The sequence below is a fragment of the Colias philodice genome, chromosome 18 (assembly GCF_061535455.1).
Source record: "Colias philodice isolate Cphi_HAF_F1 chromosome 18, ilColPhil1 Martin Lab GWU primary, whole genome shotgun sequence".
Lineage (NCBI taxonomy): Eukaryota > Metazoa > Arthropoda > Insecta > Lepidoptera > Pieridae > Colias > Colias philodice.
The window spans coordinates 5,370,945-5,385,370 of record NC_143103.1 but is presented as its reverse complement, the minus strand read 5'-3'; the positions used below and the strand labels follow the sequence as shown (position 1 = coordinate 5,385,370).

Sequence of the window (14,426 nt, the reverse complement as noted above, 5' to 3'; positions counted from 1 at the left end):
TGCATGTCTGATCGCGACTAACTCAAAAACTACTGCACCGATTTTCATTCTGTTTTCAGTTTTCACCAATGGATAGCGGGATTCTCAAGGAAGGTTGAAATATGTAGGTACAAGATCACTGGTAAGATAAGAATACATAATTTGAAGTTTCATAATCACTTCTCCCATCGACACAATGAAATAATTGAACACTGATTAATTTTAAATATTTATTACATTTCGATAACAAGTATAAAACCAGTCAACTTCATCAATAAGCATGATTTGTAAATGTGATTCAGTTTTATTATTTATTTTATTTTTTTATGAAATGACAGTTTCTCGCTGTGTTGTGTATAAACTGGCGGCAAACACAATATCTCTTTTGATGGCCGTTGAAGCTTCCATCATCTTCGCCTGTAGTTTCGGATCACCGATAGCCACTGCTGCATCTTTTACATCAACCAGAAGCTGAAAAGATTTAAAATAGTATTCACACAAATATCCATAATACTCCAAAGTTAAAATGGACAATAGATAAACTCCCATAGATAAATACACGCGACAGGGGTAGGTTTATTAGATAGGGCAGAAAATATAAGAAAATAAAAAAAAAAATAAAAAAATATACCGGCCCAATTGATAACCTCCTTTTTTGAAGTCGGTTAAAAATTAGCATAGCTTAACAATTCTGTATCGACATACAATACCTATTGTAGGTATGTCTTTTAGAAATGTGTACAGCCAGCATAATTGATTTGAATTCTCATGACAAAATCGTTAAAAAATCTATTTACAAAATTAAGATATTGTTAAAATAAATATTTCAAAACAATTACCTCATGCAACTGCTGAATGCATCTAACAATAATTCCCTCTTGTACATCAGTGAGATCCATGATTTCCGCGAAAGGCTTTTCCAACGCCCATTCGTATACAACACGCACAAGGCCAAAGTTCAATCGCTCTTGCTGACCCTCAAATTGGGATACCTGAGAAGAAAGTGGCAAATTTATATTATTAAATTTCCTCATAATAAATGATGGTTAATTCATAATGATTAGAGTTCTGCAGAAAGTAATGGATGTATTGTTGATGCTTTCATTTAACATTACAATTCTTTTACATTAACATAATAATATCTTTGGGTTCGTATTTAGCTTTATTGTAGTAATGACTTTTTTTGCACCGTCAATAATCAACTGAACAAGTTTTGTGTTGTGGTAATCTTACATTACGCAATATTTTCTAAATAAACAAATTACAAATACATATAATAACTATGTAAGTAGTTGTTTTGATAATCCACATACACGTAAAATTACTTTAATCTATCTGTAAAGTAAAATTTTAAACACAATATCACAGACATGTATCAAGATAGACTAAGCGAGTGTATGTACTTCCCGTGTCCAAACTAAGTTTATGAACCTTACTTGACGCTGGCCTACACTCAGTCCGCGCTTGCAGTTCGCCAAGGAAAGACGTGAAGCTGAATAAAGTAAAATGCCGAATTGCGCCGTTATAAACTGTAGAAACTCCACAGCTGTGAGTGGCCGAGTTAGCATAGATGTTTCATTCCACCGGTAAGTAATTTTCTAATCAGAATATGCACTATTTATTTTAAAATCAAATAAAGAATATCTGTGGAAAACGATCGTGACAAACACGGATACCAAATCATACGAAATGATTCGACATACATTGCGGCTTTTACTTGGCACGGTAAAGATCGAGTCGTATGATAACAAGCAATGAATAGCGTCTTCTCATTTTTCTGTTCTCATTTTTCTGTCCAATTTTGTGGTTAGTGATGTTCATTTGATGCAACAGTTCTCGATTCTAATCGATTTTATAATCGAACAGAAAAATGATAATTTGAAGGAGCAATTTTTCAGAAAAAAAGGCATAGATTTTTTTTGTTATTTAATACGATTGACCTAGAACTTTTAAGTATTTTAATACAAAGGTACTCAAAATAAATATTATGACATGGACGCCATTAGTTAAAGTGTCATCTTGGGAGGTTTTAAGAAAACTCCTTATTGCTTAGACTATGTTTGTTTTTTCAGTTTTCCAAGTAACCCGAACATAAAAGAAAAATGGATTGATGCAACGGGACATAAAGATTGATTGATTGACAGTTTCATTACTTTCTTTCGATGGCCTCTCTAGTACGTAGTACACGGTAACTCAATGGGCATATGTAAGAAAAAGCTAAAACACATTAGTTTACTTGTTAGAATATTAAAAGGTTTATACATTTATTTTATCATTCCTCTGTCTATGGTAATTATCATTTTTCTGTCTTGAATCGATTTAGTAATCGATTACGATTCATTTATTTAATTACCTCTTAGACATAGATCTAGTTTGATCTGATTTCTTTCGATTTACTTCGATGGGATAGGACGATACTAGAATCGCCGCGCGAGTGGCGTCCTAATCGATTTAGCGTAAAATGAAATTACCATCACTAAAAAGCGCTCGTGACGTCATAACGCGTCAAGGTCAGTACAAAAAATATGACACGCTTGGTTTTCATACAGATCGCGGTACTTGCGTAGTCTATCTATGTCTGTGCTGTGCACAATATATATACAGTGGTGGACGTTTAATTAGAAACATGTAACAGGATGAAGTAGTCATCAAATTTATTTACTTTTGTATATTAACGTATTAGAGATTAAGCATTTTTTCATATTTAATAGAACACCCGTTTATCTAGTTTTATAATAAATTGCTTAATTTTAATCAAACGTTAGCTTAAATTAATAAAATTAAACAACTTTAAGTGAAGTCTGATTTCCAAGCATTTTCAGTCTGGACAACAAATTAGAAACAGCATGCTTCGAGTGTTCCAAAGTCAAAACCTGTTGAAATGCCGCCAATATTTTTTTCTTCTACAAATATTTGCACCGTTTTTTAAACATTCCGTTGAAAAGTTTCTGAAAATTAATTTGCTTTACAGTATAAATGGTTAAAAGTAAGATCTGTGACCCATCAACAAGAAAAATAATTTTAAGTTTACATTTTGACAAAAACTGGAGTTACAGGAAAAAATAAAATCATTTAGAGTGTTCGATAAAAATATATTCAATGCTACAGTTCATTTAAAAGAGCATGGTACTTCTGATTAAGTGCCTAAAAAAGCTCGACCATGAAAAACCACTGCTCGCGAGCATAGGCAAATAATTCTTTTCGCAAAGATGGATCCATTTAAAGGTGTCAATTCTATTAGAAAATATGTTTTTTCAAACGTGTTAAAATCTCATACAATCTAAGGCACGACGTTGTAAAGCCGATGTTGTCTATAAAGATTATAACAGTCTAAAAACAACCCCATACGTGCCCATAGTATAATGTTTCCTCCGCCATGCTGAACTGTTTATTTATTATCTAAGGCCTGGTTAACTGAACGACGCGCGTATCCTTTGCCATCAAAATTGATTAAATGAATCTTAGTTTCATCCCAAAATAAAACTTTTTCACTGGCGGAATTTCCACTAGCAATTTCTTAGTAAATGAAAATCGTCGTTCTACTGTACTGCCTAGTAAGAAGCTGTACTTTCCTGGCGTCTCTCCCAAAAAATTTTGCCTCGATTTACTGCCTGCGAACCGATCTCATCGACGCATTGTGAGGTTCATCTTCGGAAAAAACTAATTTTATAATAGAATTTGAACTTTTAAATGGATCCATCTTTGCCAAAAGAATCATTTGCCTATCCTTGCGTGCAGCGGTTTTTCATGGTTGAGCTTTTCTAGGCACTTGATCGGAAGTACCATGCTCTTTTAAATAAACTATACCATTGAATATATTTTTATCGAACACTCTAAATGATTTGCAATTTTCCTGTAACTCTAGTTTTTGTCAAAATGTAAACTTAAAATTATTTTTCTTGTTGATGGGTCACAAATCTTACTTTTAACCATTTATACTGTAAAGCAAATTAATTTTCAGAAACTTTTAGATTAGAATGTTTAAAGAACGTTGAAAATATTTGTAGAAGAAAGAATATTGGCGGCATTTCAACAGGTTTTGATTTTGGATCACTCGAAGCATCCTGTTTCTAATTTGTTGTCCAGACTGAAAATACTCAGAAATCATATTTCACTTAAAGTTGTTTATTTTTATTAATTTAAGCTAATGTTTGATTAAAATAAAGCATTTTCTTATAAAACTAGATAAACGGGTGTTCTATTACATACGAAATAATACTTAATCTCTATTACGTTAATATGTAAATGTTAAATGAATTTGATGACTACTTCATCGTGTTACGTGTTTCTAATTAAACGTCCACCACTGTATATAAATAAACATAAAAAAATTAACTCACCCCATGTTTAGCTTCAATAGAGCACAACTCCTCTTCAATCGCTTCAATGGCTTTAACACCCTCCGTCAATTTGTCAGTTAGCACTTGATCCACATGCGTTTTCGCTTGGAAAACAAAACAACTCAGTAATGCAGCGATTTCTGCTGGATTCTTATCCGTAAACACATTTCTAAAGACCAATTCTGATATAATTAGCTCATTTGTACCCATACAACATGCGACTCTGCCTTTAAGAATGACACTGTCATGTTCGTCTATATAATTTAGTTCTCGTAAAACTAAGAGTCTTCCTTGATAGTCCGGGTAGAGAGCTAGAGATTCAAAAGACAATAGGCGTTTGTATTTATCCCGTTTGCGCTCAGCCTGTTTCCTTTCGTATACTATTGCGAACTCGTTTTTGAAATTCGCGATGCCCGTGCTTTTCTTTTGCGTGTCTAGTTCAGCCTAGAATGAGAAATCAGATATGAATAATGAATATAACGTATTTTTAATGCTTATATTTAGATTAAAAAAAAACTTTTACTTGATTAGCTTCAAAGCGTATTACTTTTAAGTACTATGGCCGTTAAAATGGGAGTGAATAATATACAAAAAACCTAGCATTGCATTTATTGATTTATTAAAAAATAAGGATTTAAACTTCAATTGAACTGATTTTTTTGTACATGAAAAAATCAGTGCGCCTAACAGATTTACCTTCAATTTATTCATTTTATCGAGCGAGTGCAGTAACTCTCCTGTAGAAATATTAAGTGACTGCGTAAGACTGATCATTTCGAGCGCACTAGCGCCAGTCCGCACCGCGTGGCTCAAACGGGACAACTCTTGTACTGCGTTCGCGCAACTCGTGCCTACGGGCGCGTCTTTGAACCTGGAATATTTATTGTTTATTTTCATGAGCATTATTATTTATTATATTTTAATGCTTTAGTATACATTATAGGAAGTTTAAGCGGAGTAATAACTCAGGCCCCGGAATCACAGACACAATAGAAAATCTATTGTGTCGTGGACCGATCGGGCCGTTCGGGGCTCAATGGGATAACAAAAAATGGCACATTGGTTATTATGAGCGCGCTATCGTAGAGCGTAGATAGTATTGAAGAAAAAATAATGCCAACTGCAGGGTAGTTGTAAAACCAACAAAATATTATCAAAACACTTTTGAATAAAAATTGATTTTAATTTTATTCAAATTTTTATGTGAATTTCTTTTATATTATGGTGTGTAAGAAACTGTTGTGTAATATCCATTATTAATAGATATTATCACTCCTGAATTACCTTGGCATTTGCCGTTTTTCCCAATCTTGTACAATAATACTTGCATCAATCTTCAAACTCGTCTTGGTGACCGCAATGATGTTCTTTGCCGCTATTGTTAATATAGTGTGCTCTAAAGTGCTTTCCTCAGTGCCTATATAAAAAAACGGTGAATTTTTCATATGCATTTAATAAAATATTTTAGTGGCGATATCAAGAGAATAAATAAAAATTTAGAAACTGGTGCAGTACAACTGTACTAAAATTTGTAAGAATTAAGTGGTAAAATAAATATCACAACATAAAATAAGCATATAAAATTATATGATTTATTTAACTCACCAATATGATCATACATAGCTGAAAAGCTCAGCATTCGGTACCACGCGTCATCGAGATCGAAGTTATACCTATTTGTGTCTTGTTCTACTGTGTTAAGGACTAACACTTTGTATGGAGTTTGACGAGGACCTAAAATTGAAGAAATAATAAAAAGATTGAAGTAGGTATTTCAAAAAACGACATTAATCGCTTAATTTATTACGCTTAAGTTATTTACGGTGTACAAAGTTTGGTTTGTTAAAAAATAATATATGATTTTACAAGAGATGTGTGGTAACTATTATTCGAGACTGATTTACCTACGTATGATATAGATACGCACAATATTTTTACGTCTGCATACAATTAAATACTTAGGTTCTATAACTCACCACTACTATTCAAATATATGCCCAACTGGTTGATATAAGGCCCCGCTGACAACAGCAATATTCTGCCAGCCACAAATTCCTTACAAACTTTAGGCTGGCTTAACAAAAGTGGCATCATTTCATTAAGAACATCAATATATCCCACTGCTGTATCATAGAAAGTGGCCAATGGGGTAAGATGGGATGCGAGGGGCGTTCCACATTTCTCTGAGTATTCCTTTTCGGCAATTTGGAGTAATTTCTTATTATTATCCTGTTGAAGAACTTGGTGCAGTTCTCGGAAGGAACGTTGCATCATACCCTCTACGGACACTGTGGCTACTCTGAAAATGTATAGGAAAAGTAAATGTTAGTGTTTATCAGTAGTACTTTTATTACATTTTTCTAATTATTTAATTATTTAATTGTACCTTTCTTTGATTTCGAAAGATAAAAATTCTACTGAATTTTTCAATTATCAAATGCAACATTCTTATCTGTAAGATTATAAAGGGTGTCCGCCGGCAGATTTTACACTTTAAAAAATAAAATAAAATGAACCATGAATACTATCAAAGTCATTTATTAATTATCTTACAGAAGAATAATGCGGATTTTATTTTTTAAAAAGCACTCCACTCAAATGGCGTCCTTCTAGCTGCAAACATTCTTGTAACCTTTCCTTCATGTTGGCGAAAACTCGCTTACAAAGTTCCGGATTGATCGCCGCAACCTCGCGTCGTATATTTTCTTGGAGGGCCGGTATTGTTGATGGTGAATTGCTGTATACGCGAGACTTTAAATATCCCCATAGGAAAAAGTCGCAAGGTGTCAGATCTGGTGATCTAGGGGGCCAGGCTATGTCGCCAAAGCGACTTATTAATTTTCCGGGAAAAAGTTCTCTCACTTTTGCTATTGAGTCCCTAGCAGTGTGTGCCGTGGCCCCAACCTGCTGAAAATTGGTCCTATTATTGTCACTAACATGACGATGCAGCTCCGGTATAAAAAAGTTGTCTAGCATTGCGCAGTAACGTTCAGCAATCTTCCGAATAGACTTACGCGGATTACGTAAAATTTCTCTTCTCACGTGTTCTACGTTTTCAGGCGTAGTAACAGACGTTGAAGGTCCAGGCCGAGGCTCATTTTTAAGTGAGCCAGAACCTCTGAACTTCTGTACCCACGACCATATTAATTGTTTTGATGGCCCATCGTTTAGTCGTCGGATTTCATAGCGTGAACAAAAAGGACGCCTCGCCACATTGGTCGAATTATTGTTCGCGAAATACGCCTCAACCGCAAAAGCGCGGTGTGCTCCTGTCCACTGACTCATGGCTACTAAATAATCTGCAACTCTGGCGCGTCGAATGATACCCCTATCCCCACCCTTCCGCATTATTAGTCGCCGTAAACACAATTCAAAGTGTAAAATCTGCCGGCGGACACCCTGTATAATAAAAACAGCATAAGTGTACAATGAATTCTGAGATATTTATAAGAAGCAAGGAAGATTGTCGTATGAAAAATAAATATGATTTACCGTAATAAACTCAAAATCATAGCATAAGTAAGCCTAAATTGAGAGGATAACTTCTGTGGAGTTCCCAACATCATTTCCTTTAGTGTCATTTGGTCTGGGACGCCATCTTTACATAAAATTATGACTGTACCCGTATCATCCAAACCTGGAAATATATTTTCATATTATGTAATTTAATCTTTGTGTTAGTTGCAGCCTTGCCTCATAAAAACTAGAAGTAAAATATATTATGATTGAAAAAGGGATGGTTTCAAGAAGCCAAAAAGATAATAATAAGGAAAGTATGTTTCCTTTCTAACATATAGGTTAGGTCCAAATTTTAAAATATTACTTAATAAAGTACATGAAACATTCCTTCCGACAGAAAGTGGAAATTTATATCCAGATAACATTACATACTTTGAAACCATTTCTCAATCAAAATACAAGCATTATTTATTCCTCTTCCATTACCTCTCCTTCCAGCTCTTCCAGCCATTTGTATGTACTCAGCAGGCACCAAACTGCGCGACTGAAGTCCGTCAAACTTTGTGATATCGTCGAATATAACCGTCCTAGCCGGCATGTTCACTCCCATCGCAAATGTTTCCGTTGCGAACAGGATTTTTACCTAAATTATTTGTATTTAAACCTTTGAAAATTTATTATTTAAATAAATGGTTTAGAGTCGAGCAAATTAAACTCTTACCAATTGTTCCTTAGGTTGCGCGTTTCACTAAACGAACTATAATTACATAGTGGGTTCAACAAAAAAAAAAACTTTAATTGTCTAAAGTTTAATAATAGATAAATAGTAAGTCTTAATAAAAGTGGTAATATATTATGTCACAAAAACTCAGAATAGGCAGGACTGAGACTAAGTAAAGCCGTAAATTTAAGGTTTATAAGCGGCTTTTGTATGTATACGAAAAGAGAAACATACTCACATAACCAGATTGGAACAACATTTCAACTATTTCTTTTAGAAGAGGCAATATGCCACTGTGATGGACACCAATACCATTTTCCAGAACTCTTTGTAGTCTTATAACCTGGGAAAAATATGCACTGATAGTTTTTTATTTGCCCAAATTAAATTATATTTTGACACTATGAAAATTCATGAATAGCATGGAAAATACATTGATTTTTAAAAAACAATTTGTAGGTTTTGTATAAAATTTAATGTTTTTGGCTATCTCTAAATACAATCTTATAGAACTAAACCTTAAAATTTTAACCCATTGAGCCCCGAACGGCCCGATCGGTCCACGACACAATAGATTTTCTATTGTGTCTGTGATTCCGGGGCCTGAGTCATTACGGAATATTACACAAAAGTATCTTCACGAAAATTAACAATTTTGTGCAATAAATACAATGTATTGTACCTGTGGTAACTTTCGATCAGGTTCCTTGAGCCTCTGAAGACATCTTTGGAAGAACAATCGGATGTGACCCTTTTCTTTAGCCGTAGTCAGATCAACGGACATCAAATTTTCCGCATTGTGATCGCATCTGTTTTTTTTTGTTAGTTTTTAAATGATTATTTTAGTATTTTTAGAAAGTTACAAATATCATAATATCCCAAATGACGACGGATTTATCGAAATCCGAAATCTAGTTTTTTTTTGTGTATGTGTATAACCTTACGTGTAATGTAACCAAATGATAATGTAATGAATCTTATGTATTTCAATAAAAATATATATTTATTTAAAATCATGTTAATAAACTTGAAAATTCTTACCTATTTCGAGACAATGTGAAAGCGACAACGGGCAATTTGTCATTTGAACGCAAATGGTCAATCAGAGCAACCCACATTGTTTGCTCTGCTTTTGGATTTCCGAATTGTTTTCCACCTAAAATTATTAACAATATTTGAAATTTAATATTAAAAACATATTCGGATTGAATAACTCAAAAAAACATATTTTAATTAGTACCTTTCGGTCCAAAACTTTTCTTATACTCGTTTTCTCTAGCTTTTTTAGCCGCAACGGCTTCATTATAACCTCTAAGTTGGAATTTTCCCTCTTGATCCACAACTAAGAAGCGTTCATGTTTGGACTTTCCACCCGAGCCTGAAAAACATTATTTAGAAAATAAATAAACATTACAATAAAAGCGAAAAACTTATCGACTCTAATATCTAATAGGTCTATAATCTCATAATTCTATAAAGATTGATAGAGAAGTAGACAAGTATTTCAGTCAAATTATTTGGTGGTATGAGATGTGTGTGACAATATTTATCTGATACGTATTTTTAAAAACTCAAAGGGCTTGTGTGCCGAGCACACCTGTCAGAAGTGAAACTTCTTTGTCAAAATTCAAAGAATTAAGATACCATAATAGTCGCCTTAATCCATGACGTGACGGTATTGCCATGACGCGACCTTGAAATTTTAAATTCCTGCAAATTTCACACAAGACCATCGTAAGATGAACAACCTATTTCCCTATGGGGAGTAATAAATGATTATTTATTAAACAAAACAAATACTCTATTAAAATTACCTGTATACAAATAATGGCACAAAGGTACGGGTCGTTTAGGAGTGGACACGACAAACACTTTCCGTTTCTTCGTCCGACCTACCCAATCCGCAAACTGCAGCGTATTCGGTACAGTCGCACTTAACATCACTATACTGACGTGAGCTGGTAGCAAAATAAGTACTTCTTCCCATACATAACCTCGCTGAAAAGAAAATGTTATTTATCATTTTTAAACTGGGTCTATTATTATATTAAGTATACTGTTAGAAACAAATCCCCAACTGGCAACCCGAACCGAGGGGGTGGTTATAAAAATGAGTTGAACAGCGGATTTGCCACACTTTGTGTTGGGCTCTCGGACGTAACGGTCGTTATTGGTTGTGTTTAGTTGTGTTATTTATTATTTTGAGTCGATTATTATTTTATTGTTGAAGGTACACATATAAAGTAATTTTGTAAGGAATAAAACCTTTCTCGGTTGAATTTAAAATCCCTAAGAATACTATTATATCTACAAAACAAAATTTGATGCGTTTGATTTAAATTTTAAATCATATTCTTTAGTGTCAACACATAATATTCAAAATAGTAAGGCAAAGTGGCTATAAGAACTAATATACTACCTAACAAGGACGAAAATCGGCTATTTTGGGATCATCCCAAATTCCAAAGAATAAAGTTTAACAGGTAAAAATGAGCGTGTCTCTTGAGCATACGTGTCAGAAGTAAAACTTTCTTTGGCAAGATTCAAAGATACCAAATTCATCGCCTTACTCCATGACGTGACGGAACCTTGAAATCTTACTCTCAACGCGCCTAACGAAAAACAATAAGTAGAAAATATTTTAGTAAATAATTACCTCTGCATTATTGATATAGTGAACCTCGTCAAAGATAACAAATTCTAGATCTCTAGTAACATCAGATCCACAATACAGCATGGATCTTAGAATCTCAGTCGTCATCACAAGACAGGAAGCTGTAGAGTTAATTTGTAGATCGCCAGTTAAGAGACCAACTTCTCCAAATGTTTTGTTGAAATCATTGTATTTCTGGTTTGATAGCGCTTTTATAGGTGACGTGTAGATGGCTCTGTTAACAATAATAATTTTATGCTGTTGATTGAACACATTTCATATTTATTTATGTGTTTTTTTTTTATAAAATAATATATGCAATACTACAGCTTATATATAGCAAAAAAATAAGAGAGAAATTAAACTTTGACATGCCTGGAGAAAAAGAAACAAAAGAATAGAGACACTGTATTCTTTGTCACCATGGGTTTAGTATGGCGACATTTAACCTCTTTAAAGTTTTATTTCCAGTCCTTTTTTTCCAAGTTGTAAGAAAGTATTCAGTATTTGAACCATGTGCTCAGGAATATGTTAGCAGTTGCAATTTTTTTCCTAATGTGAAAATTATAATATCACTATAATTTAAAAGTTTTAATTTTGTTTATAACCTTGTGCAATTTCTCCTAGACATAGCAATAGCATACTCTGCAACTACAGTTTTTCCAGCAGATGTATGAGCTGCTACAAACACGTGATGTCCTTCTTCCAACTTAAGTATAGCCTGAAAGTAATAAATAAAAACTGTAGTCATTTTAGGCATTTCAATTTTCATTGTTGAAATTATTTGTAATATTTTGTAATTAGGTGTCCATTTATACCAGAATTGGTCCATCAGACATTCAGTCAGGGTCTCATAGGCATTGTAAGGTTCAATTGTGATTTATTTTGTACAATAACTAGTAAAAATTCTTCATGCATTACACGTTATTATTTACCTATTACCAGAATTATTCAATCACGAGACTCTATTAAACATACATGCTTATTGATCATAATACAAACCTGTTTCTGAAAATTATCCAACTCAAATGGATAAGCATGTGCCAAATCCTTAATTCTCTCCTTAAACTCAGGCACAGGTTGGGACACGTCAATCATTTCCGCCCATTCTGTTGAAGTGACTCCAGTCCTAGCTGTGGGGTTTGTTATATTCAATACTGGTATTTCTGGCAACTCAACTGGTGGTTTTATAATTGTGCTTTCGAGGAAATTGTCATTTGCTTCATCAGATTCAATGTCGAGTTCTATTTTTTTTATTGGTTTTGGTTTCTCTTGCTGTATTTCGTCGTCATCTTGCCATAGACCTGAATATGTAAGAAATAAATTAATTAAATACTGCAAGAATTGGGTTTATTTTACTATATTCAAATGATTTTGGACTAAATTACATAAGAGTAATTGCAAATGCATATAAGGTAATTAAAATTTTCTTTCTGCAGATGCTTTTTGTTTCATACCAACTAAATGTGTGTTGTTGTCCACCACTTCTTCCAAATTGATATCAATTTGGATATCTTCTTGTTTTTCCATACTCTGATTGTTCTCATTTGTTGAATCCAGTAGTGTCACACCATCATTGGCAAATACAACATTTTCTTGACATCCAGGCGGTTGTGTTAAAATATCTAAAACAAATTTATTAATAAACAACCGTTATTGCTATTTAATAAAAGCATGTAGAATGGAAAACAGAGCTTTTTTTTACTATGTACTTTTCATGATTTTACTAATGATAACTGGACAAAAAAAGTGAATATTTTTTTATTTTATTTAAGTTCTTTAATCTAAGATTTCTTTTGAATATTGAAATTTCTCGAATTATTAATATAATTTTGTTGTTAAATGTAAATGCAAAGATCTTGACCTTCCCCCAAAAATTTTCCAGGCTCCTCATTTTCTAAATTCACAATAACTTCTCCAGTTTTTGCAGCTTCTTCCAGCATTTTTTCCAATTCCTCTTCAAAGCCAGCTGGCAAGAACGGGTTCTGCGTGATTGTTCCCCTTGTAGCCATGTTTGGAGGTAGAGGGGTTCGGGACATGGATAAACTGACTTCATCATCCTCTACTGGTATACTTACTTCTTCCACACCTATGATCTCACCTGTGATTGGATCTCGGACTACCTAAAATTTTGAAAAAGATACTATAAAAACAAACTACTATTTTATAAATTCTAATATTACAAAGGAGGGATTAAACAATGTATCATACTTTCGTACTTTTCTTTTGCGGTGTAAAATCGCCAATTGATATTGTAATAGGCAATATATTTAGGTAGGTAGCAGCAGTAATAAATTGTTATAATTAATAGGATATATCTGGGTCATACCTTTATAAAGATTTATCGGTTTTCATACATACCTCTAGTGTTGTATCGAGACCGATATCATCTTCGTCTATTTTAAAAAGAGAATCAATATCTGGTGTTCTGTGCCAGTGGTTTTGGGATCTCTCCCATTGGTGAATGGATAGTCTTTCCGGTTTTAGTAAATATTCCTTCACCCGTTCATTTAAATCGTCAAAAATAGGTGGTGGCTGCAATTTAAATAAATAAATACAATATGTTTACATTTTATAAAATAAAAAATTGGTATAATAATTACCTTTATAAAAGAATACTCCTCTTCTGTATCTACTGGCATTGTTATCGGTGAGCGTTTTATATTTCTTTTTAGTTATATTGATTCATACTTCACCTTCACATAAGAATAGTACAAAATATTTGCTTTTCAAAACCATATATATATACCGCACGCACTCGTCTCGATACATGCAATTTTTGATTTTTCACAGCTGTTCATGACAGTTTAGTCTGTCAACATGACACGCCGGTTGTATTCAAGATTCCGTAGACGCTCTGAGCCACTCTGAGCCGTAGACGTAGACAGAAAAACCAATTTTAAAAACGTTTCGTTATAGGCATGTTATAGGTACAATAATTTTTATTTAAAACACAATTAATTAAAATATGTAACGGTCTACTGGTCCCTAAGACTGGTCCCATATAATTATTTAATATACTAGCGGTCCGCCCCGGCTTCGCCCGTGGTACATATTTACGTATTCTCTACATAAAAACCATCCTCGTAGGTACTTCAAGGAATATAATAAGAAAAGAATTATCGAAATCGGTTCAGCCGTTCTCGAGTTATGCGCTTACCTTTTGCATTTTGCGATTCATTTTTATATATAAGAAGATTAATTTAGTTATTCGTGATATAATTTTAATGATAGCGATAAATTTTGCTCGCAAGTCACTCATAAAGGTTTTTCA

General features: G+C 33.4%; 1 protein-coding gene across 1 annotated transcript; it reads right to left on the bottom strand.

Moving 5' to 3' along the window:
- Positions 1–195: 195 nt before the first annotated feature.
- On the bottom strand, positions 196–13,971 carry tst (superkiller complex helicase subunit twister). Its single transcript, XM_089706912.1, has 21 exons — positions 13,756–13,971; positions 13,514–13,687; positions 13,017–13,275; positions 12,610–12,777; positions 12,155–12,456; positions 11,761–11,873; positions 11,156–11,387; positions 10,314–10,497; positions 9,740–9,877; positions 9,541–9,655; positions 9,182–9,308; positions 8,738–8,842; positions 8,265–8,421; positions 7,812–7,956; positions 6,296–6,618; positions 5,925–6,053; positions 5,604–5,736; positions 5,016–5,190; positions 4,320–4,763; positions 819–971; positions 196–450 (listed from the first exon to the last, which is right to left on the bottom strand). Exons 1-21 carry the CDS (start codon positions 13,792–13,794, stop codon positions 304–306), a joined length of 3,762 nt encoding a protein of 1,253 aa, XP_089563038.1. The 5' UTR covers positions 13,795–13,971; the 3' UTR covers positions 196–303.
- Between the last annotated feature and the right edge of the window lie 455 nt (positions 13,972–14,426).